Source organism: Diospyros lotus, chromosome 1 (assembly GCF_014633365.1).
Source record: "Diospyros lotus cultivar Yz01 chromosome 1, ASM1463336v1, whole genome shotgun sequence".
In the NCBI taxonomy this organism is placed as follows: domain Eukaryota; kingdom Viridiplantae; phylum Streptophyta; class Magnoliopsida; order Ericales; family Ebenaceae; genus Diospyros; species Diospyros lotus.
Window position 1 is genome coordinate 46,741,341 of NC_068338.1, and position 23,876 is coordinate 46,765,216.

The 23,876-nt window shown below is 34.3% G+C and overlaps 2 protein-coding genes across 3 annotated transcripts; one reads left to right on the forward strand and one right to left on the reverse strand.

Moving 5' to 3' along the window:
• Positions 1 to 8,850: 8,850 nt before the first annotated feature.
• LOC127790045 (protein DETOXIFICATION 35) lies at positions 8,851 to 18,407 on the forward strand. The gene is made up of 7 exons (XM_052319299.1): positions 8,851 to 9,274; positions 10,006 to 10,631; positions 11,036 to 11,092; positions 11,196 to 11,434; positions 11,521 to 11,639; positions 11,765 to 11,851; positions 18,025 to 18,407. The coding sequence occupies exons 1-7, from the start codon at positions 8,993 to 8,995 to the stop codon at positions 18,100 to 18,102; spliced, it is 1,488 nt and encodes a 495-aa protein (XP_052175259.1). The 5' UTR covers positions 8,851 to 8,992; the 3' UTR covers positions 18,103 to 18,407.
• Positions 18,408 to 21,267: 2,860 nt separating this feature from the next.
• Positions 21,268 to 23,002, reverse strand: LOC127795816 (rRNA 2'-O-methyltransferase fibrillarin 2). Of its 2 annotated transcripts, none has more exons than XM_052327727.1 (3): positions 22,302 to 23,002; positions 22,088 to 22,156; positions 21,268 to 21,742 (listed from the first exon to the last, which is right to left on the reverse strand). In XM_052327727.1, exons 1-3 carry the CDS (start codon positions 22,359 to 22,361, stop codon positions 21,554 to 21,556), a joined length of 318 nt encoding a protein of 105 aa, XP_052183687.1. In that variant the 5' UTR covers positions 22,362 to 23,002; the 3' UTR covers positions 21,268 to 21,553. The 2 variants fall into 2 exon arrangements, with proteins under 2 accessions (XP_052183687.1, XP_052183695.1); XM_052327735.1 differs by having other exon boundaries at positions 21,269 to 21,742; positions 22,457 to 23,000.
• Positions 23,003 to 23,876: the final 874 nt, after the last annotated feature.

Consider the following 23,876-nt stretch of genomic DNA (forward strand, 5'->3'; position numbering starts at 1 on the left):
AGAGTAAAATGACAAAATATCAATAGGTTAGAGAAGAACATACTTTCACTCTAGAAAAAAATAGTTTATATGGGAGGAGGATATATAGGTCCTCCTATATGTATGCGTCGTGTATTTGTAGAGTGTTGGAATTAAATATCCGACACCAATGAGACTCTCTGACAGTGACATGGTACTAATGAGACTCTCATTAATGTAGATAAGATCTGTTATTAACGAGAATATGATCTGTCATTAATGAGGATGGAATCTTGAGTAGGCTAGAAATATCCAACGCGAAGTTGTAATGATATTGTTGCAGTCTGGCACAAGACCAAGATCAGGCCGAGGGCTGAGATTGAGCTAATAGAGTCCAATTGGAAAAGTGTAGTTTCGTTGGTTGTTAGTATTTAGTCATTTATAATATGTTCTATACTACAATATAAAAGCTAAATTCTAATTTGATATCTCACGTCTGTATTTTTGTTTAAAATGTATTTTGAAAATTCAAACACGCCTTTAATACTTATTTTCAATATTAATTACTAAATATAATATCACATTTAATGGGGCCAAGATATCAATGACAACAATATATGATGCTGCGTCTCACCCAAACAAAACCCAACCCTTTTATGGATTAACTATTTTCCAAGCCTGGCAAAGGATGGAGATGCCTAATTTCATAGTTTTGCAATTCTTGCAGCATGGCAATCTAGACATTCGGATCTTTATTTCTTTTCCTCGTTTTTTTTTTTTTTTTTTTTCTCTTTGTCAACCTAAATTTTGACCTTTTGTTGTTCTCTTTTCCAATCTTTGAAATTATTGTGTATTATCCAACACCGACTTAGTTTTTAACTTTTAAGATTTACATACCTAAAACCTTACGCTAGCGTATTAAATTATTTGTCATATTTGAGAAAAAAATTCTCTAATTTTCAAATTACTTCTTCAACAAAAATTATCTAGATTTTCAATTTCAGCACATTTCAGTTTTATCTCATATGTAAAAATATTTTTATGAATCATTTTTTGATCGTTATATAATTTTATATATATCTATAAATAATTTTATATTTATAAATAAGTATCCAAAAATTAGATTCAGTTATATCATTATTATAATATTAATTTTATCATAATAATATTTTATTCTTTTTACATGTAATTTTTTTCTATTTGAATTTTTCACATAAAATTTTATGTTTATTTGTGTTGTTAATGGTTTAATTGTGATTTATTTTCGATTCAATTTCACAACAAACTATCAGAGCTATTGAATGTGCATTCATCATCTTTCAGACATAACATAGGTTGCCTAGGTGTCGCCACAAGCACCGTTGTCGTCGCAACCATGGTCAACACATTCTTTCCTTTTGCCAGTGACCTTTAGTTCTTGTGTGGCCATCGTCAATCGCCACTGTCGGACGCAACTGTTTGCCTTTAGCCATTGCCAGCGACCACTCCATCTTCATCTAGCTCGCTGTCGACAGACATCTCTATTTAGCCTGATCGCCACAAATTAGTTGATCATCCTTACGTTCACTATCAAACACCGCTCTGACGTCATTTTCTTTTCTTACTCACGATCGACCCACAACAATCGATTCCTCCTCTCTCGTTGTTATTTTGTCCTTTGCCATTAACAACAAGCTTCAAGTACACCCAAATTTGATTTGACCTGATCCATTGGCCCACTTCAGATCCGACAGCCCATATCCAAATCTATTTTTGCCTAGATTTACTACCCATATATGATATTCTGGTTTAGTTTTTATTGAGATTTTATTTATCGATTGTTTGACATTAATTGGGATTATTTGATTTTTGTATTAGTTATCTTGAAGTATGATATTTTATTATTGGATTAGAATATTTAACTCTCACTATGTCAAGTTAAGATGCGTGCAATTTTGGAAAGATAGATTTAGATGACAGTGGAATCATTAATTAATGGAGATTTACATTAATAAATGTGGAGTCATTAAAATCAATAAAGATCGATATATTGAGACTGATTTCTTTGCTTATGCTTTAAGTACGATTGAAAATATTCACTATAGTAAATTTTGTGTGGATTTGATTGATATTTTTCGTAGTGTAGATTTGATTGGTATTTGTCAAGAAGATTAACTCTTCGTGATTTTGTTATAAAATTTTTTTTTGAATAATTTCATATTTGAATTTCATGTCAAGTTAGAACTTATTATAACTGTGATCCATAATTTAAATTTGTCTATGATTGAGATTTCTAATTTGATCATGATTAAAACTTTGAATTTAAGTGTGATTATAATGTTGTCAAATTTGATTTTAACTGGAATATATATCATATGAAGGAATACCCTTATAAATCATATTTTGATCAGAATATAATTTATTTTATACATTTATAGATAATTTTTAGATTTATAAATAAATATTTAATATTTTAAAATTAATTACACTTATATCATTATTATTATATTAATTTTATTATAATAATATTTTATTTTATTTACTCATATATATAATTTAATTCTAATTTATTTTTTATCTAATTTTCCAATAACCATCATCCAATTCAAAGCCAACATGTATGCTTCCACGTGATATGGGAAACATCATCAAAAGGCAGGAATAATAATAATAATGGGGCAACAACGACGAAATGGACTAGCTTGAGCTTCTCTAAGACCATCTCCAACTGAGACGACAAAACGGCAAAATTAACTGATTTTTTCGTTTTTTCATCTCCAATGGGACAGCAAAATATCACACCAAAATGGTGTGATGAACAGTGGGGACGCCAAATATGGCATCTCATTGTTCACCCACGGTATCTTGTCGTGGGAAGTTTATGCTCAAATTACCCTTTTTCTTTTAATGTAAAAAAATGTTATTCTCCTTATGTTCTTTTTTAATTTTGTTTTAGTATGTATAATTATTGATTTTAGTCTTAATTTATATATTTAATTTGATATTTTTTTTAAGAACATAATAAATTAAAATTAAGCAAAAACAATTATAATTATTTAACAAGAAAAAATATTTTACACCATAAAATTTAAAAAGTTGAGAATAACATGAGTAATACAGTAAACATTGAAAATTAAATTCCAACATATACTAAAAATGAAAGATAAATATTTAATTTGTAATTACATAAATAATTAAATAATTTTTTGAAATAAATTAATTGTTATGAATTAAAAAAATTAAAAAATAGAAATAATACTATTCATTTGATGTAAATTTTGGTATAATGAGTTGGACATGGTTTGATAAGATAGTGTAAAAGTTGCATCAAAAGTTATATCTTGGATCGTAGATGATGGCCCTGTTTGTTGCAGCTTAATTAAAGAAATTATAGCTTATAACTTCTTAGATTATAATTTCTAAAACTTAGAATAAGTTGTGAACCTGTTTGCTGCAACTTCTTAGAAGTTGTAGTTAAGTAGTTGTGGTATTTGATACCATAAGTTGTAAAATAACTTATTTTTGTATAATTGTTCATAATACTCTTAGTAGTTATAGAATGATAATTTAAAAATTAATTAGTGTATATGTATAAGTTTCAAGTATTATAAAAAAATTAATTAAAGTATAGAGAGAGAGGAAGATGACGAGAGAGATGAAGAGATTTGAAAATGGAGATGACGGTGGAGAAAAAAACCCATGATTGCGTAGACAATAGGGTAATTCTTTGCTAAAACTAAGGGCAAAATTGTCATAAAAATGTAATTATTTAAGCAGAAGTTGTAAAAGCTGGGGTACCCCAACTTTGAAAAAACCAGATTCTATCCCTTCTAAAAGTTAGTAGAAACTATAAGTTAGAATTCTATAAACTAAAACAAATACTACATCCCAACTTTTTTAAAGTTAAAAGCTAGAAATTGTCACTTTTAAACTGTAACAAACAAAGTGGGAATGATATGACCATCGATCAATACGAGTGCAATTAATTCTAAGGGCCCCCACATCACGTGCCAATTTCTTATCCCTTCAATTTGGCAAACAAAACAGAAATACGTTGATCAGCCAATCTCACCCGTTCATCCTACCTACCCACTAGCCACTTCTCTCTATTTCCCCAACCCCCCCAACAAAAACAAGGAAATACTTCTTATATACTATAATATCTTTATATTAATATATATCATATTATTTGTTTAATTAATACAAATATATAATAAATGAATTTTAAAATATTACATTAAATGTCATTTTTAAATATTCAGATAGTACTTCCAAAAAAGAACATAATAATATAGTAAAAATATAATTGTAATAAAAGAATAAATTTAACTTAAATTTCAAATAATTTAGTTTATTCTTACAGGTATTTTATGTAATTTTCTTGTAGTATTTTGAGTTTATTTGGTTCATTTTTTAAAAGATACTTTCTTGTTTATGTTAACAAAATATTATTTGGACACACAATTTCAATATTTTTACTTACACTCTACATTAATATACTACACAATGAAAAAAATAATATAAAATATTATAAAAAATATCAAACTTGTGTGTCCAAATATCATTTTTATGATCTTAATCCAGACTAAACATGTTTTTGACTAAAAATAGTATAAGATTTTTTAATTTTATTTAGAAATTATATAATTTCAAAAATAGCCAAAGAGAGAAAAATGATTAATCTAAATCCAACAATCTTAGAGGCTGATCAAAGGCGCAAGACAGTCGGCACTGTGGAAGGGGAGGCGGGCAAAGAAGGACAGGAAGAGTAAATTTGTAATTTAAGGAAGGGTATTTCTATCATTTTGGCAATCTTCGGTGAGCCTCTCCATAAGACTGTCGGGCCGTGTGCCGTGGTGCGTGGTTGAGCCAGCCACCTTTTGCACTCGCTATATATATATATGCATGCAAGGATGGGAAATAGGGCCAGAGGTGAGCGGGAGACTTGGTCGGAGAGACGTCGTGTTCTTCTCCGGCGATACCGTGCTACGCCGCCGTACCTGTTAGTCTACGAGGACTGTCCAGCCGGGAAATGGACTCGCCACTGCTCCCCCAAGTCTCCGGCGAGGCCGAACTGATCGCTGCAAACGGAGACTACAAGTCGGTGAAAGGCTTCAAGGAAGTGAGGACGGTGTTCTGGAAAGAGACCGCCAAGCTCTGGAAAATCGCCGCTCCGATTGTTCTCAACATTCTCTGCAACTCCGACACCATCATCTTTGACGTCGGCCACATCAGCGACGTCGACCTCTCCGCCGTCTCCATATCTCTCCCTCCGTCATCGGCGTCTTCACTTTCGGCTTCATGGTTAGCATTCTCTCTCTAGATTCAAATTCAAGTTCACGATATCCCACCACCAATCTGTGAAATGAAATGGTATAATCAGACTATCTTAATTGATAACTAGTTAAACAGAGCATTTGGAGTATGATGGAATTGTCAAAATTGGGATAGTTTTCAGTTTCTGTTCATGCAAACGCTGCGTTGAGATGACTTGTAGTTTATCCGTACGTGAACTGTCTCATTATATATAGTTTTAACCTTTGTGTCTTGTTTTCTCTTAATTTTTGTGATTGATGCGTGTTTCAATCTTCTTCTTCTTCTTCCAACCATAAGACAGCGATCACGTTTCCAAGAATCCTGATCTTAATTTTGTGGCGTTTCAGTTCGGAACGGGGAGCGCACTTGAAACCCCATGCGGCCAAGCATTTGGGGCAGGGCAAGTGTACATGCTCGGCAATCGGCATATATATATATGCAGCGTTCGTGGCTAATCCTATCCGTGGCCTGAATTTTCCTCTTGCCAATTTACGTATTAATTCGCTTCTCCCATTTTAAAGCTCCTCGATCGGCCAGGAGGAACAAATCGCTGACCTCGCCGGAAAATGCTGTGCCTCGATCGAGGTGTGGTATACGATGAGCATCATCATCCTTACCGGCCATCTTGATAATGCTGTGATTGCTGTTGGCTCCCTTTCTATTTCAATAGTTCATAATTATTTGGCAACCAGGCAGAGTATTGTTTGCCATAATTAAGTTAATTCGAATTTCTTATTAAATTAAACTTTTTGTTGTTCTCTTTTCCAATCTTTGAAATTATATTGTGTATTACCCAACACTGACTAATTAGTTTTAAGATTTACATACCCAAGACCTTATGCTAGCCTATTAGATTATTTCCCACAAATTTCTCTAATTTTCAAATTACTTCTTCAACAAAAATTATCTAAAATTTCAATTTCAGCACATTCTCTTTTTATCAAAATTATAAGCTTTTAGGAATTAAAAGTTCCCATATCTTTTCTCAAAATTGCAGAAAAAGAGCTTCTACAGAATTAAAGTACTTTCCACATTTTAAAAAACTTTCCTAAAAAATAACTAAATTTTTAGTTATTTACATTTTTCTCATCCATTCTTAGTATAATACTAAAATTTTTCTTCCTCTTTTAATTTTTTCTGTTTTTGGTTGTTGACTCTTCTTCGTCTATTGTCTAGCTAAGAAGCACAAAAACGTTCTCATTTCGAAACTGGCAAAACTCCCTCGAAACGGTATTCACGCCATTTATGTAAATTGCGAAATATTCTGGGGTCGTTTCACAATTTATAGAAAGTAGTTGAAAATGCATTTTGCGACAAAGGATGTGAGAAGGGTTGGCAGGGAAAGCGAGAGGCAGCGACGATCGAAGTCCAACGAAATGAAGGATGCAGCGGTGGTCAGCGGTGAGGATAAGGCAAGACAAGTCGGCGGTGAGAAGCGAGGTGATGCGTCAACGACGAGATAAGCGTCGACGGCATAGATGGAGGATACAGCAACGGTCGGCGGTTGGCAGCGAACAAGTCAAGGACAAGGCAAATCGACGACGAAAGCAGCAAACAACCGAGTCTTTTTGCTCCAAACCTTGAAGCTTCACTTCACTGCATTTGCAATTTAGGGTCTACAACATATAATACTGTTTATATCATATAAATTATATATTAATTTTACATATACCCCTTATTTATTTTATTCTAACATTTATAATTTTGACTAATTTTACATATACCCCTATATTTTTCAAATTTATAATTTACCCCACGTTTTAATTTCCTTAACTTTTTAGAAAATGTTGTTTCCATGTTTTCATTTTGTATCGAAAATGTTTTTCATTTTTGTTTTCGTGCAACCTAACTGTCTAGCTATGCATGGTTGGTTGGTTAGATATAAGACTTGTTTGGCTAGGCGGATTGACCATTTATAAGTTGGTATATAATTTTTAAGTTACCTAACTTATTTGACTAAAGTGTTTGGCTTGTCATAAAAATATTTAAGCTATATAACTTAAATGCTCTTACATCAACATTTTGTAAAAGCGTAGCTCGTACATTTTTGCAAAATACTGATACCAAATAAGCTGTGTTGACTGAGTATTTTATCATTTTATCCTCATTATTTTTGTTAATTTTCAACAATGCCCTTCTTCTTCAATCTCTGCCTCCCACCATCAATTGCCCCAATTTTTTTGATAACCACCATCGGCCATCGCCTTCACAGCCATTGTCGTCTCCACCCCCATCAGTCACGACCTCCAGCTTCATTGTTGCCATTGGTTGTTGCTTCCAACCTCTATCGCCTGCATTCGTCGGTCGTCATTTGCCACTTCTAATCTTCATCGCTCGTCATCCACCACCTACGATCATTTCTCTGTGGGTGTGTATATGTATCTATATTGTATTAGTATATTTTTAATAATTATATATAATTTTGGTAAAATTTTATTATTAAGACATTAATTTATAATTTAATTTTATTAAAAAATAATATTTTTATATCTTTTATTTGTATTATTTAACATGTCTATTTTTGTTTTTTTGTCAAGTTCTGATAATTTATTAATTTTTTTAAACTAAACATATAATTATTAATTTAAACAATATCTAATTTAAAGAATTTAAATTATTTAAAACCTGAACAACTTAAAAAGTAAAAAAAAAAAAATAGAAAGAAAGAAGCAAGCTTGGACAAGAGGCCATATAGTCATGGACCACTAGATCTATAGTCATGGAACAAATGGACCACTAGATCTATCATATTTTCGTGGCTGGATACTATGACAAAAGGTCTGACAATTTCCATTGTGGGGGCACCATGTCTGTGATATTATTATTGCCCATCAATCAGGTCAGAAATGTCTTCCTCTTGGTCAACCCTAAATTAAATTTGATATTCAACAAATTACAGTGTGAATTTTTATATATAAAATGTTAGGAATGTCTCGTAAAATAAATTTAATAATAAAGAGTAATTTAATATAATTTTTGAATAATAAATATAGTTTTCCCAATAAGGAATAATAAATAGTTAACATATTTTATAACTCAAACTATAAAAATTAAATGTAATTTGAACTAAAAATAATTTTGTACCCAATGATTAGAGTTTTTTTTTTTTATGACTACTAGTAATATAAATCAATTAATATATTTATACCAAATAAAACTTAAACATCAAGGTCCCAAAAATCATTTTTTTTTTTTGTACAAATGAACCGAGTAGAAAGCCCACCCCACTTGTATTTGTACCAAAATTTTAAAAAATCACTCTTGTTTATGCTACGAAGTCGTCAAGGAGTGAAAATAATGTTCTGAATGATAATTATTATTATTCAATTAAACTTAAAGAAAAATTCTTTAATTTGAGTTTAATTTTTATTTTGTGTAATAATTTATTTATTTTTTAATTTAATTGATGACATGAGTAGTGAATCGCGCAAAGACAATCATCATGTTAAATTGTTGAATCACCATTGAGGATTAAGATTATCGGAGATATTTAGTAATTATATATATATATATATGTGGAATATTATTATTCATCATGTGATGTGCTCTCTTCAGATCCGTCAACGCAACGCAAGCAATAGCTTGCGTGTGTGGAGCTCATTTACAGGCACTGCTGAGTACTGACTATATATATATATATATATATATAATAATATAAATATTCCGGCGACTGTATTACAACGTTGTCGACTCGGAGACGAAGGAGGCTCGTCGTCCACTTGTTACCGGCCGACGGGAAATGGAATCGCCGCTGCTCACCAGTAGTAGTTCAGGTGATCCGCAACTGACTACGGCCGACGGAGATTACCGACCATTGAGGACCTTCAAGGAGCTGACATCTCTGTTCTGGATAGAAACCGCGAAGCTCTGGAAAATCTCGGCTCCGATTATAGTGACTACCATCTGTAACTATGCGATTAACTCCACCACCAGCATCTTCGTCGGCCACCTCGGCGATGTCGAACTCTCCGCCGTCTCTATCTCCGTCTCCGTCATCGCCGTCTTCTCTTTCGGCTTCCTGGTTAGTGTTTCCTCTCTCTGTCTGCGTCTCTCTTGATCTTTTGAATTTGAACTACTAATTATATATTGTGTTTTAATTTTCCTGATATAATTTTCATTCTTTAATTTCTTTCGTTTTAGTGTATTTGAAATTCTTACTCGATTGCAAATCCTCTCTTCGAATTTCAGGAAAAATAGAATAGGTCATTATGAAGTGGTTGATGAATGATGATTAAACTTAAATTTGTTCATATGAAGAAAGAGAAAAGAAAAGAGAACGAACTTGTACACTCATGTTAAGAGTTTTGCTTCAATGCCCTAGTACTCTGGCAGTTGAACATGGCACGTTACCATTTGAACGCTTGCTTGTGATGATATGTCAAATTCTAACACCTCTTTGTGCAAACAAAATTGAAACACTATGTAAAAAGAAATTACAGTTATCATCTAGCGAAAAAGAAAAATAACATCACAGCGTCTATACACAAAACGCATGATAAAGATTGATTAAGGAGGTGTTCTTATTCCTCGTAGCATTACTTAAACAGTACGGGGGAAACTTCAGAAAAGGTGCCGATCGAGATAGTGAATATGCTAAGATTTGGCTGTTATACCACTTGTTAAGGTCGCACGAAAAATTTAACATAGTTCGACCTCAATGCATTTATGTATATAACTTCTTAGTATTGGTGCCTTGTGCCTTATATTCTTGGTGACTCAAGTGGAGGCTAATCCTCTGGTATGCTAGTGTAGCTTGGTATGGGGAGTGCACTAGAAACACTCTGTGGCCAAGCTTATGGTGCAGGGCAAGTTCACATGCTTGGGGTCTATATGCAGCGCTCATGGATAATTCTGTTTGTCACCTGCATTCTTCTCACGCCAATTTACATATTTGCTACACCGGTCCTGAAGCTCTTCGGCCAAGAAGACGAGATCGCGGATCTTGCAGGGACATTCTCCATCCAAATCATTCCCCAATTGTTTGCTCTTGCTTTCACTTTTCCTACCCAAAAGTTCCTTCAGGCACAGAGCAAGGTCAATGTCCTTATGTGGATTGGAGCGGGGGATCTAATAGTACACATTGCTCTGCTTTCGCTGTTTATTTACGGATTGGGTTGGGGCACCACAGGCGCGGCCATAGCATTTGACCTCTCGAGCTGGATGCTTTCAGTGGCTCAAATTGTTTATGCAGTGGGGTGGTGCAAGGATGCTTGGCAAGGATTGTCATGGGCGGCATTGAAGGATATTTGGGCCTTTGTCAGGCTCTCCCTTGCCTCGGCTGTTATGCTATGCCTAGAGGTCTGGTATATGACGAGTATAATCGTACTCGCTGGTAATCTTGATAATGCAGTGATTGCGGTTGGATCACTTTCTATTTGGTGAGATTCACTTACTTGTCTCGATCTTTTTATTTCTTGAGTTGTTTTTCTGTTTCAATAATTTTCTGTCCGGCAACTCTGTTACGGACTTGCAGTTTTAGGAGCCTGTAATTAATGTGTTCCCTAAAAATTAGAACTAATATTTCCACCTTGATGTATGTAACAAATTTCTCAGTAAGCTCAATTCGGTATGCATATAGTTTTCTCCCTGTTCAAAGTACATGATTGAATAATTCATCTATTTGGGGAAATTGTTTTACAGTTCAATTACACTTTCTGGGGCTTGCTATGTTTGTCTACATAATGAATTGTCGAAAAATAGATCTTTGGAATGATAATGTGATTACTTTTTCAGCTTATCTTAACATTACATTGACCTCTTTACTCTTGGTTTCTTCTTTCAGTATGAACTTCAATGGATATGAGTTCATGTTGTTCATCGGAATAAATGCTGGGATAAGGTAAGAAAATTTCCATATTTCACATGCCATTTTGGGGTTTCGGATACAGCAGTTGTGTCAAAATACTTTTCTAATTCCTTATTTCTGACATTCTCTTGCTCAGCGTTCGTGTCTCCAATGAGCTTGGTTTGGGCCATCCAAGAGCAGCTAAGTACGCCGTCTATGTTACAGTTCTTCAATCCTTGGTCATTGGGATTCTCTGCATGATTGTTGTAATGGCAACTCGAGAATATTTCGCCGTCATATTCACAGACAGCAAGGATATGCAACAAGCCGTATCTCACCTAGCATACCTTCTTGGTTTCACTATGCTTCTTAACAGTGTCCAGCCCGTGATATCCGGTATAGCTTCAATTCTTTAAGCCGATGGCTCACATTGAGATCTTCTTAAACCGCTCCTTCTAGCTTTTAGTTGCCGTATTACACAGGTGTTGCGGTCGGGGGAGGATGGCAAGCTATGGTAGCTTATATCAACTTGGGTTGTTATTACATTTTCGGGCTTCCTCTAGGCTATGTTCTTGGTTTTGTAGCAAATCTAGGAGTACAGGTGAAAATTTTCAGCTTTTATTTCCACTACTAAGTATACTTCGAATCTAAAGTATAGGAATTGAACTTGTCGATTGCCTTCTCAGCTATTGCTTATGACTTTGCTTGATCTAAACTGCTTTGTAGGGACTTTGGGGTGGTATGATAGCTGGAACTGCACTTCAGACACTGCTCCTTTTGATCATTCTTTACAGAACCAACTGGAACAAAGAGGTTAGTAAATTCCTATTTGGATTGTTGTGAAAGAACGCACAAAAACGACTCACAGAAACAAATCTCAAATAGCATAAACTTTCGATAGAACTGAAAAGATTAAAAAACTCCCAACACGATCATGGCAAACATATAAGAGATACACGTAACAGAAACCATAAACAACAGAAAAATAAATAACGCAAAGGGGATGAGATTTTTACTGTGGTTCACTCAAAATTTGGGCTACGTCCACGTTGAGCTCTGGTATGAAGAGCTCACTGCACTATAAAGAGGAGTACAACTGATTTACATCAACATATCAAACTCTCTGTACATCACTAATCTTGCTAACACAATCGACCCAATGATCACAAAATCAAGATCAAAGGTCTACCAATCAAAACCAGTGAACAAAGAGAATATACAGAGCATTTACAGAAGACAAAAATGGAGAATAGAATGATCTCACCCAGACCCCCTAAGAGAGGAAAACCCCTCAAAGACTTTCAGCCAAGACGACAGAAAATAAAAAAAAAACCCAATCCTCAAAGCCCTTTTTCTCCCTTTCTCTCTTTTTCCCATCAATGAACGAATCCCGAGGTGGAACATAAATAGCCAAGATGGATGGTTGAGATAACCCGAGATAAAGCAAGATTGATGGCCTGGATCAGCTCGGGATAAAGCAAGATGGATGGATAGGATCAGATCGGGCGAAGTGACTCGAGCTGGCCAGCTAGAGGTTGCCGCGTGGCCTTCCAGCAGGTTGCCAAAAAAACAACCGGGTTGCCCCGCTACCCTCCTCCAGCCAAGACCCAAAACGGCATCACTTTGATGCTTCATAAATAACAATCTCCACCTTGAAGCATCAAAGCATCAGTAAACTCCCAATCTTAGAAAATGCAGTATGCTTCAATTCTCACCTTTATTGCTCGAGTTGACTAATAGATCAACCAACTCCAACATGCAGCAAGTCCAAGCAATGCTTGAACTTGGTTGCAGTTAGAGTTTTTGTCCCCATATCAGCTGGGTTATCTTCTGTAGGCACCTTCAATATGCTCACAGTGCCATTAGCTATTAAATCTCTAACATAATGATACCTTACCTCAACATACTTTGTTCGTTCATGATATACCAGGTTCTTGGAGAGGTGGATGGCACTTTGACTGTCTGAGAACACAGTCACTTTGCTTTGAAGCAAGTGGATCTCCTTAAATAGACCTTACAGCCAAATAGCCTCCTTGAAGGCATAAGTCACAGCAACATATTCAGCCTCGGTGGTGGACAAAGCCACCAGAGGCTGAAGTTGGGATTTCCAACTGATACAATTTCCACCTAAGGTGAAAAAGTATGCAGTTGTTGACTTCCTTGAGTCCCTATCACCTGCAAAGTCAGAATCTACATATCCCACAAGATCAAGAGAATCAAATCTTCTTTTATAACACAAGCCAATGTTAATAGTTCCATTAATATATCTTAACATATATTTTAGTCCATCCCAATAAATTTTCCCAGGATTTGACATGTATCTACTAAGCAGAGATATTGAATATGCAACATCGGGCCTAGTACTAATCATTGAATACATAACAGTTCCGATAGCATTGGCATAGGGGATATTTTCCATTTTAACTAATTCTGAATTAGTTGTAGGACATTGAGATTTAGATAGAGCAAAGTGTCCAGCTAAGGGAACTCCTACAGTCTTGCAGTTATGCATACCAAACCTTTGAACAACTTTAATAAGATAGTCATGTTGATGAATTTTCAAAGATGATTTGCTTCTATCTCTCTCTATTGTCATTCCTAGAATTTTTCTAGCAGGCCCTATATCCTTCATATCAAAATTAGTGTTTAACATTAACTTTAATTCACTAATTTTATCTTTAGACTTACTGATTATCAGGATATCATCTACATACAGCAGTAGATAAATAGGGATATCAAGGAGAATAAAGTAAAAGCAATTATCATATTGACTTCTTATAAAACCAATCTCTAAAACAAAACTATCAAACTTTTTATACCACTGTCTTAGAGATTGTTTTAAGCCATACAAAGATTTTTTCAGTAAGCATACATGGTCAGGATGAGTAGGATTAATATAACCAGTTGGCTGAACTATATAAATGCATTCATCAAGGTCACCATGCAGGAAGGCTGTTTTTACATCTAATTGTTCTAATTATAAATCAAATTGAACAACAACAGCAAGTATCATGCGGATGGTCTTAAATTTGATTACTGGTGAAAAAATTCATTGTAGTCTATACCCTCCCTTTGAGTAAATCCCTTAGCAACTAACCTAGCTTTGTATCTAAGTGGATCAGTGGGAGACATACCTTCTTTTAATTTGAACAGCCATTTGCATTGGATCAGTTTCTGTTTCTCAGGTTTGGGGACTAAGGTCCAGGTGCCGTTTACCTTGAGGGAGTTCATTTCCTCATCCATGGCTTGTAGCCACTTAACACAGTCTTTGGAGTTGATAGCTTCCTCATATGAGGTTGGCTCACTGCTCCTCAATTCCTTTCCAGCAATTAAAGCACAGTACACTAGGTCAGAGTAGGGATACCTTGCAGGGGGTCTGGAGACCCTCCTGCTCCTATCACGGGCTAGCTGATAGCCACTGAGATCTTGAGGTGAGCTATGATGCTCCACCTCAATCTCAGGTTCACTCTCTTGTTCCTCTTGATCATCATCATGATCAGAGGCACTTCCATCATGAGACATAGGCAGGCTAGAATTCGGTTGATTTTGATCAGGTAAGGTTGGAGCAGCTAGTAGGTCATTACTTCCTGCTGGTTGCTCCACCTCAATTTGAGACCCCCCTAACACAGCAAAGTCATCTAGGTTTTCCTGGGTGTTTGTTTCTTTTAGGTTGTTGGTTTTACAAGGAAAAACATTTTCATTAAAGATAACATTTCTACTGATTATAATTTTAACTCCAGCAGATTCCCTATCCCATAACCTATATCATTTGGTACCTTTTTGGTACCCAACAAACACACATTTGATAGACCTAGGTTCAAATTTACCTTCAGATTTATGAGCATAGGCTTCATAGCCAAATACCCTTAAGTAATTAAAATTCAGTTTCCTACCAATCCAAGTTTCCTCAGGGCATTTTAAATTTAGAGTAGTAGAATGACTTCTATTTATCAAATGAGCTGCAGTGGATAGAGCCTCACCCCAAAATGACTTAGACATATTTGATGTGAATAATAGGCACCTAACTTTTTCAAATAGGGTTTTTTTCATCCGTTCGGCTACCCCATTTTGTTGGGAAGTGTTCCTAATTGTTCTATGTCTAAGTATACCATGATCATTACAGAAAGTATCAAAGGCTCTATTGCAGAACTCAAGGCCATTGTCAGTCCTAATGGTTTTAATTTTCCTATCTATTTGATTTTCTACCATTGTTTTTCCAGTTTTAAACTTCTCTAGGGTCTGGTCTTTTGATTTTAATAAAAATACCCATACCTTTCGAGTAAAATCATCCACAATAGATAGAAAATACATGTTGCCTCCAAAGGTGGGGACCTGAGAAGGCCCCCATAGGTCAGCATGAAGATATTCCAAGCATGCCTTCGCCAGGTGAGTTCCCTTATGGAAACTCAACCTGTGTTGGTTGCCCAGAACACATGGCTCACAGAAATTGAGGGACCCAACAGGCACTGTTCCAAGGTAGCCTTGGTTTGACAGTGCCTGAAAACCTTTCAGGCTTATATGGCCAAGTCTCAGGTGCCAAGTATCTGTCTTATCCGTATTAGCTATGCAGGCAGAATGTATGTTAACAAGGGAAGAGTAACAACCATTTAAAATGTACAAGCCATTTTTCTTAGTACCTGACAGAATAAGATTATCATCTTTAAAAACATGTAGGAAACCATTTTCAGCTCTATATGAATAACCTAACTCATCAAGTGTGCGAAGAGATATTAGATTTCTTTTTAATCCTGGTACATACCTTACATTAGTTAACATTTTAATTTTATTGTCATGCAATTTTAAGAATATGCTACCTATTCCTTGGATACTACATGACTGATTATTACCCATGTATACAGTACCAGTTTCTCTCTGATTAAAATTTTGAAACCATTCTCTATTTGGGCACATATGAAAAGAGCAACCAAAATCCATTACCTATTCATGTTCAGCAGATAAATGAGAGACATTAAGAACTTCAGCTAAACAGTTAGAGGTTCCTGCATTTACGTTTGTATTTCCCCCTTGTTTTTGTTTCTTAATATAATCATAGCAATACTTCTTAATATGACCTTCTTTTCCACAGTGATAACACTTCCATTTTTGTTTACCCTTCTTGTCCTTTTTCTTACCCTTTTGCCCTGACCCGTTAGTGTGATCATTGTTACTAGTAAAAGATTTTTTCTCATTCTTACTCTTTACAAACATGTTATTTCCAGACCTTTTAGATGTTCCTAGTTCCAGTTCCCTAGCTTTAATACCCAAGATAACAAGATTCAAACTAGGAACAATGCCAGTATATCTTAATGCATGCTTTACTACATCATAGTCATCATGTAAAGAATTTAACAGGATCATAACTTCACTTGTCTCTCCTAATGCTTGATCAGTACCTCTACGTAATAATGTAAGTTTAGTGAATTCATCTATGTTTTCATCCATTGACTTAGATGTATTCATTTTGAAATTAAATAACATGCCTTTCAAGTATACTAGATTAGGTGCAGACATTACAGAATATAAAGAATCTAATTTATTCCATAAATCAGTAGGAGTGGACATACCATCTACCTTTCGTATGACTGTGTCACCAAGGTGAAGGAAAATGAGGTTAAATGCCTCTTCTCTTATCTCCTCTGTTCTTGAAAGCTGATCAGGTGACCATTTTCGGTCATCAGCTTCCAGTGCTATCAGCACTTTATGATGAGAGAGTAGAACTCTCATTTTCTTTTTCCAGCTACCAAAATCTCCTTTGCCATCAAATATTCCGATTTCAAATCGGGTAGACATCATCTTCGCCTTGCACGAAGGTAACTTAAAGTGGCTCTAGACTCTTACTGAGACACACACAGCAAACAACCAGCTGACTTGATTCTCAGAAAACCCTAAGTGGACAGAGACCACAAAACTGACAATAACCCTAGATTTGAAACCGATAGACTCTGAGAGTGTTCAAACCCTAAACAGTGCTATCAAAGATAAAGGCTCTGATACCACTTGTTGTGAAAGAACGCACAAAAACGGCTCACAGAAACAAACCCCAGATAGCATAAACTTTCGATAGAACTGAAAGGATTAAAAAACTCCCAACACAATCATGGCAAACATATAAGAGATACACGTAACAGAAACCATAAACAATAGAAAAATAAATAACGCAAAGGGGACGAGATTTTTACCGTGGTTCACCCAAAATTTGGGCTACGTCCACGTTGAGCTCTGGTATGAAGAGCTCACTGCACCATAAAGAGAATGAGTACAACTGATTTACATCAACATATCAAACTCTCTGTACATCACTAATCTTGCTAACACAATCGACCCAATGATCACAAAATCAAGATCAAAGGTCTACCAATCAAAATCAGTGAACAAAGAGAATATACAGAGCATTTACAAAAGACAAAAATAGAGAATAGAATGATCTTACCCGGACCCCCTAAGAGAGGAAAACCCCTCAAAGACTTTCAGCCAAGACGACAGAAAATAAAAAAAAAACCCTAATCCTCAAAGCCCTTTTCTCCCTTTCTCTCTTTTTCCTCTCAATGAACGAATCCTGAGGCGAAACATAAATAGCCAAGATGGATGGTTGAGATAACCCGGGATAAAGCAAGATTGATGGCCTAGATCAGCTCGGGATAAAGCAAGATGGATGGACAGGATCAGATCGGGCAAAGCGACTCAAGCTGGCTAGCTGGAGGTTGCCGCGTGGCCTTCCAGCAAGTTGCCAAAAAAACAACCGGGTTGCCCCGCCACCCTCCTCCAGCCAAGACCCAAAATGGCATCACTTTGATGCTTCATAAATAACATGGATCATGCTAGAAATTATGAGGATTATTTCTAGCTTTTGTTCTTGTTTTCCCTATTTGAGATTTTGATCAGAAAAAAGAATAACCTATCTACATTGAACATTTTTGGAAGAAACCTTGAATAGCCTCAAACCAGAATTTGATTCTTAAAACTTATATTCTGGAAATAATTTGCAGGTAGAGCAGACAACGGACCGAATGCGAAAATGGGGAGGGGAAGACATAATTGCTGATAAGTTAGATAGCAATACATGAGCTGCTCTTACTTGGAACAGTTTATCATTCACTTGGTATCCTCAACAAGTAAGCAACCTAATTACTATACATCAGTTCAACGCTTTGCCGACTGTTTGAAAGTTACATATAGCTGCAGACTCTGCTCTTTCCAATATTTTGCAGCATGGAAATGTATACTCAATTAAACCCTTGTCTGATATTATTTGTTTCAGTTAATGGCACTTTTTGCCTTCAGAATGAACAATGAATTATGTACCATGAAATGAAGAGAGAAAATCAAAGCAGAAAATAAAATTTAAGGGATTCTTCAGTTGCAGAAAATATTTTTTAATTTTCTAATTCTAATTTTACAACTACTAAGCACACCCTGACATTTTATTTCAGTTAAGTTGCTTACTTTCTCGGATGGAAATTGAAGAAATACTGAATGGGTTACTGAAAAATGGGAATGAGATCATCTTTCAAATAGTTGTTGTGAAGCCACTGTTCCATTCAGGTGGGACTGAATCCACTAGCAGAGTGCATTTATGAGGGGGAGAAATAAGAATGGGGAAAATTTAACCTGTTTAGTTGTAAAAAATATATTTTTTAACACTAATTTTATAATCAGTTAGGTCCTAATATTTTATATTTCTAAAATTAATAGTATTTATTAATATTTGACATTTTTACACTATTAATTGATTGATTGAACAAGAAATAAAAGACATTTGACATTTTTTTATTAATAATGTCAAATTGTAGTGACTACCCGAATGTGTACTAAATAAAATCATGAGTATATACAAAAATTTACAAATCACGCGCAACTAATAATAAATAAAAATCTGTATATTAAGTAATCTCACAAAAACTTAAGACTCTGATCCCAAAAAAATAAAAATAAAAACAAATGTAACCTCTTATTGAGTCTTTTATCAACCAAACCATTTTTTTTACATTTTAATTAAGTAACTAAATTTTGTGGAGGATAAGAATTACAAAAAATCACCCAATCTGTAAAAGATCAGTCTACAAAGAAAACCACACCAAAATCATAGGTCTACTTTTGAAAGCTGCAATTTGTATAGATGAACACGGTAGATTCAATTTTAGTTATATCTTTGAAAGAATATTTAATAGTAAAACATATAAAGAAAAAATATAAAAAAATACTTAAATATAATACGAGTTATAAATTTTATGTACAAGATAAGATTATAGATAAAAATAACTAACGATGTAAAATTTATAAATTGACTACTTATAATAGGGTTAAGAATTAATATATTAAAAATATATGTATTAAATCTTTATTCCATTATACGGGATTGAACATTTTCATTCATTTTTATCTATTACCTTTTTATGTAAAACTGATATATTTAATTTAATATCAAACACTGATATCTCTTAAGTTTTTTTTTTCTCTACTCTTTTTTACAAACTACTTGTTTCATTCAATTAATAATCTATTCATATGAGCCTCTATTAGTTTTTTTTTTTTTTTTACATGATCATAAATCATCTTAATTATTTTGTTTTTTTAAATATTTAATATTAAATTCATTTAGATTACAAGCAAACCTAAGATACTTTTTTTTAAATATGTATCGTTGTTTAAATATACATTAGTCAAATTTAAAATCTCACTAGTCGTTTAAAATATTATTTAAAGTTATAACTATGTCATGTTTAGTAAATATGAATTAGATAAATCATTTAGTTAAATAAAAAATAACCAAACTGTCCATTTACTATATAATTATATATTAATATATATTCACATAATTATTTATAAAAAATAGTTAAAATCAATTCGGATTACAAAAAAAATTGTAATTAAAATTTATCAAAACAATGTTATTTTTAATTTGCTTTGTTCTCCTCTCCTCTCTCCTTTTCTCTTCTTTTTTTGCATTCTAATAGGTGACAGCAACTACGTCGAGCAGATCTAGAAACAAACAATGAAGATGATGGTGATGAGCAAATCTAGAACAAGCAACTGTGATGCCAAAAATGATAGGATAAACGAATTAAAGAAAGATGAGGTAACAATAACAGACAAAGGTTTAGACGACGAAATAAGCATCTTGCATCCTTTGTTTGTCATTGCTACTTTATCTTTCTCGATTCATTTGTCCTATCATCTTTCTTGTCATAGTGTCTTATTTCAAGTCTATTTGTCGATGTTGTTAGTTCCTAATCTACTCGTTGTTGTTGTCGTTATTTGTTAGATCTACAAAAAGAAGAAAATAGCATAAGGGAAGAGAGAGAAGATTGATAAAACTACATTATTTTAGTCAAATACAACTAAAATAATGTAGTTTTGATGAATAATAATATTTTAAAAAAAAAGGATTGCAAAACAACATCTTTTTGACTAAAACGTCATTTTGGTAGGTCTATACTGCAACTTCTTTTGCAAGCTAGACTAATTTTAGCTATTCTCTTATTTATATTTATATAATTATATTTTCATATATATAATTAGACTTTTAGATTATGTTTTCTTTGTTTTATAAAAGTAGATTATAATTTTATATATACTTATATTTTCATATGATTATATACATTATGATACATTAAAACAAAACAAGGAAAAAACCTCCTGCGATGTGGTGGTGCTGTGGAACCCCTTTGGTAGGTTTCGACAAATCAATGGATCGATCATGATCAAGAGAGAAGAAATCGAAGAAAAAGCAGTCGCAGGAGAAAATCGAAGAAGAAACAGTTGCATAAGAAGAAAATCGAAGATGGAGGAGCTCTATAATAAAATCAAGGTCTGAAAATCTTGATTCGGACGGCGGTGGAGGTGAAGGCGGTGGTGGATATTGGCGGTGGTCAGATCAGCAGAGTGACGGAATAATAAAAAGAAGAGAGGAGATGGTGGTGACGGCGTTGTACGGTGGCTGTACCTATAAGTAACGGGAATGAGAAAAGAGATAACGGGGAGAGCGACGGCTTTTTTGGCTTTGTACATAGAAGTAAAAATGTCCAAACTTAATCCCACCAAGTCAGGTTCTTTTTGAAGGAAAACCGTTACAAATTGGGTTGCTTAATGTATATGTATAAACATAAAAGGAAAATCATAGCAATTTTTCACAGAAAATAAAAATAGTTGCATTTTTTTGAGAAAATGATTCTTTTAAGTGTCATTAAACCATTCGCAATTTGTGAGCATGGCATTTCGGTGAAGATAGACCAACATTTGAAGATAGACGGTCAGCATTTCTATGGTAGCATTTCTGAGCATGGCACTTCAAAATGACAATGATATCTTTCACAGAAGCTCATACATTACCAGGCAAGTTTTGCATCCAGGTATTGAAATTGAATGGAAACAAATTATCTTCAAGAAAATGTAACCACCAGCCTACCAAAATTAGCCAACAGGGATGAAGCAAGAGACAATACTATCTTCATATCAAGTTATAAGCCCCATCAACTGTGAGAAGCTTGGAAGTTTAGGCAAAATCGCAAGCCCCGGTTAGGAGGCTGGAGCAGCACCAGCTTTCTGTTTCTTTGGCACACGGTATGCGCCAACTACACATGCATGATCTCGCTCAAATGGTTCAAGCGTCACCTGCTCAATCGGCTTGAACTGCTCTGCCTGCAGTTTCTTCACTTCCTGAGCAAATACTGCCTCCGCAGGAACAGTTGAATCTATGCAGTTAGCCTAGAAAGTTTGAAACAAATCATATGATCATTTGCCTCCATTAGCAAGTTAAAGATAATAACCCCAAAAAGAAAATAAACGGGGCAGCCAGGCTGCAGCTGAGGGTCTAAAGAAGCAGATTCTCCAATTTTCTACTTTCCAAGTATTTCTACCATATTTTGTCCTCTCATTTGATCATGAGAACGTGGAAAGATCCAATGGCCCAACAGAAAATAATCGGGGCAGCCAGGCTGCAGCTGAGGGGCTAAAGAAGCAGCTTCTCCAATTTTCTATTTTCCAAGTATTTCTACCATATTTTGTTTTGTCCTACATTCAAATCTATATAGTGTGTAATCAATCACAAACCTTGATTGATATAACAAAATGGCCTCCAGCTTTCAGGAAGTTTGAGGCGTTTAAGGCTAAGATCCTTGCCTGAAAGGGGAATGGTTAAAAAGTGAACAAATCAGATATATTGCTTCCATAAATGGAATTACCAACTCTCTGGATGAGGATTTTCAGCACTAGAGAGTAACAGAAAAAGCATCAGAGATTGGAATAATGTAGCAGAAGTCTTAACCGTAACAGCAGAAATAAGTTCACATATGCATGCCGCCCCCCTCAGATATATTGCTTCCATAAATGGAATTACCAACTCTCTGGATGAGGATTTTCAGCACTAGAGAATAACAGAAAAAGCATCAGAGATTGGAATAATGTAGCAGAAGTCTTAACCGTAACAGCAGAAATAAGTTCACATATGCATGCCCCCCTCAGATATATTGCTTCCATAAATGGAATTACTAACTCTCTGGATGAGGATTTTCAGCACTAGAGAATAACAGAAAAAGCATTAGAGATTGGAATAATGTAGCAGAAGTCTTAACCGTAACAGCAGAAATAAGTTCACATATGCATGCCCCCCCTCATTGAGGGGGAAAAGTCCACGCATCCAGTCCAGTGAAGCGAGGAAACACCATATGGAAGTGGAAAACAAGATATAATTCCATGACCATAGCCTCGGGTAAGGATTGACTCTAACTAGCAACATGTACACAAAATGTTTGAAGTTGTCCCACCATGAATCAATAAAAACTCCAAAACACAATTGTCCCATCATGACTGAACCTAGTCACTCGTTGCAAAGGGATTCAAGGATAAGTGGGGATAGATAGGCAGAAGGTGAAATGGGAATAAAACCCCAATTCTCCAATTTCAATATCCTCAAGATTAAAATCATTAAATGCACGGCTTACTTTCGAATACTAAGGAAATAATCACAAATATTGTCATTGAAAAAAAAAAAAATAATAAAATAGCATCTTAGGCGAAGAAAATAAGACGCATAGTCATTGTATATGGCGAACTTTAAAAATATTCTCAGCAAATTAATCAACGAGGAAGAAGAAACACCATTGAAAATGAAGAACAATGATAGAGCTAATTGAAAAACGGAGGTGTTTTTGTTAAATCCACGTTCAAAAGTATTAATTTTACAAATATTTTTAAAGTGTCCTATTTTTCAAAAATTCAGTGCGGAAAGTCCTATTTTTGCAAATTTCCCAAACTATTTCTATCTCATCAAGTTCACTTCATGCTCCTAACACTTTTTTTTTTAAAAAAAAAAAAAACACTTTCTACCATGCTATCACCGTTAGATGTATTTAAATTGTTATAATAAGAGTCAAATGCTCCCAAAGAAATTGGATTTGTGTCTCTTAGGGAATAATTTGTCTCTGTCTTATTTTGTTCATGACTTGTCCTTATTTATTTAAGAGATCAAAATATTGACTGTATTATTAATAAAACTTTATATGAAGATTACACAATAAGGTTATAGAATAAAATTAAAAATATTTTTAAGATTAGACAATAAATATCAAGATTACACAATAATATTTTTTTATTTTATTAAATCTAACTGGACAAGACAAGTCCTCAAAAAAATAAAATACTTTATAGTAAACTACTTTAATTTAAAATAGTTTAAAAATAACAAGCAAGGGCCGCATTACTCCACAATGGCATATTTTTGATATTCTAGCATCACTTTATTGTACTTTTTAAACCGATTGTTTAAATTTGTGACTTTGGTCGAACGTCAAATAATATCAATGAGCCCGTTATTATACTTAGAGAACATATAATGATTAAA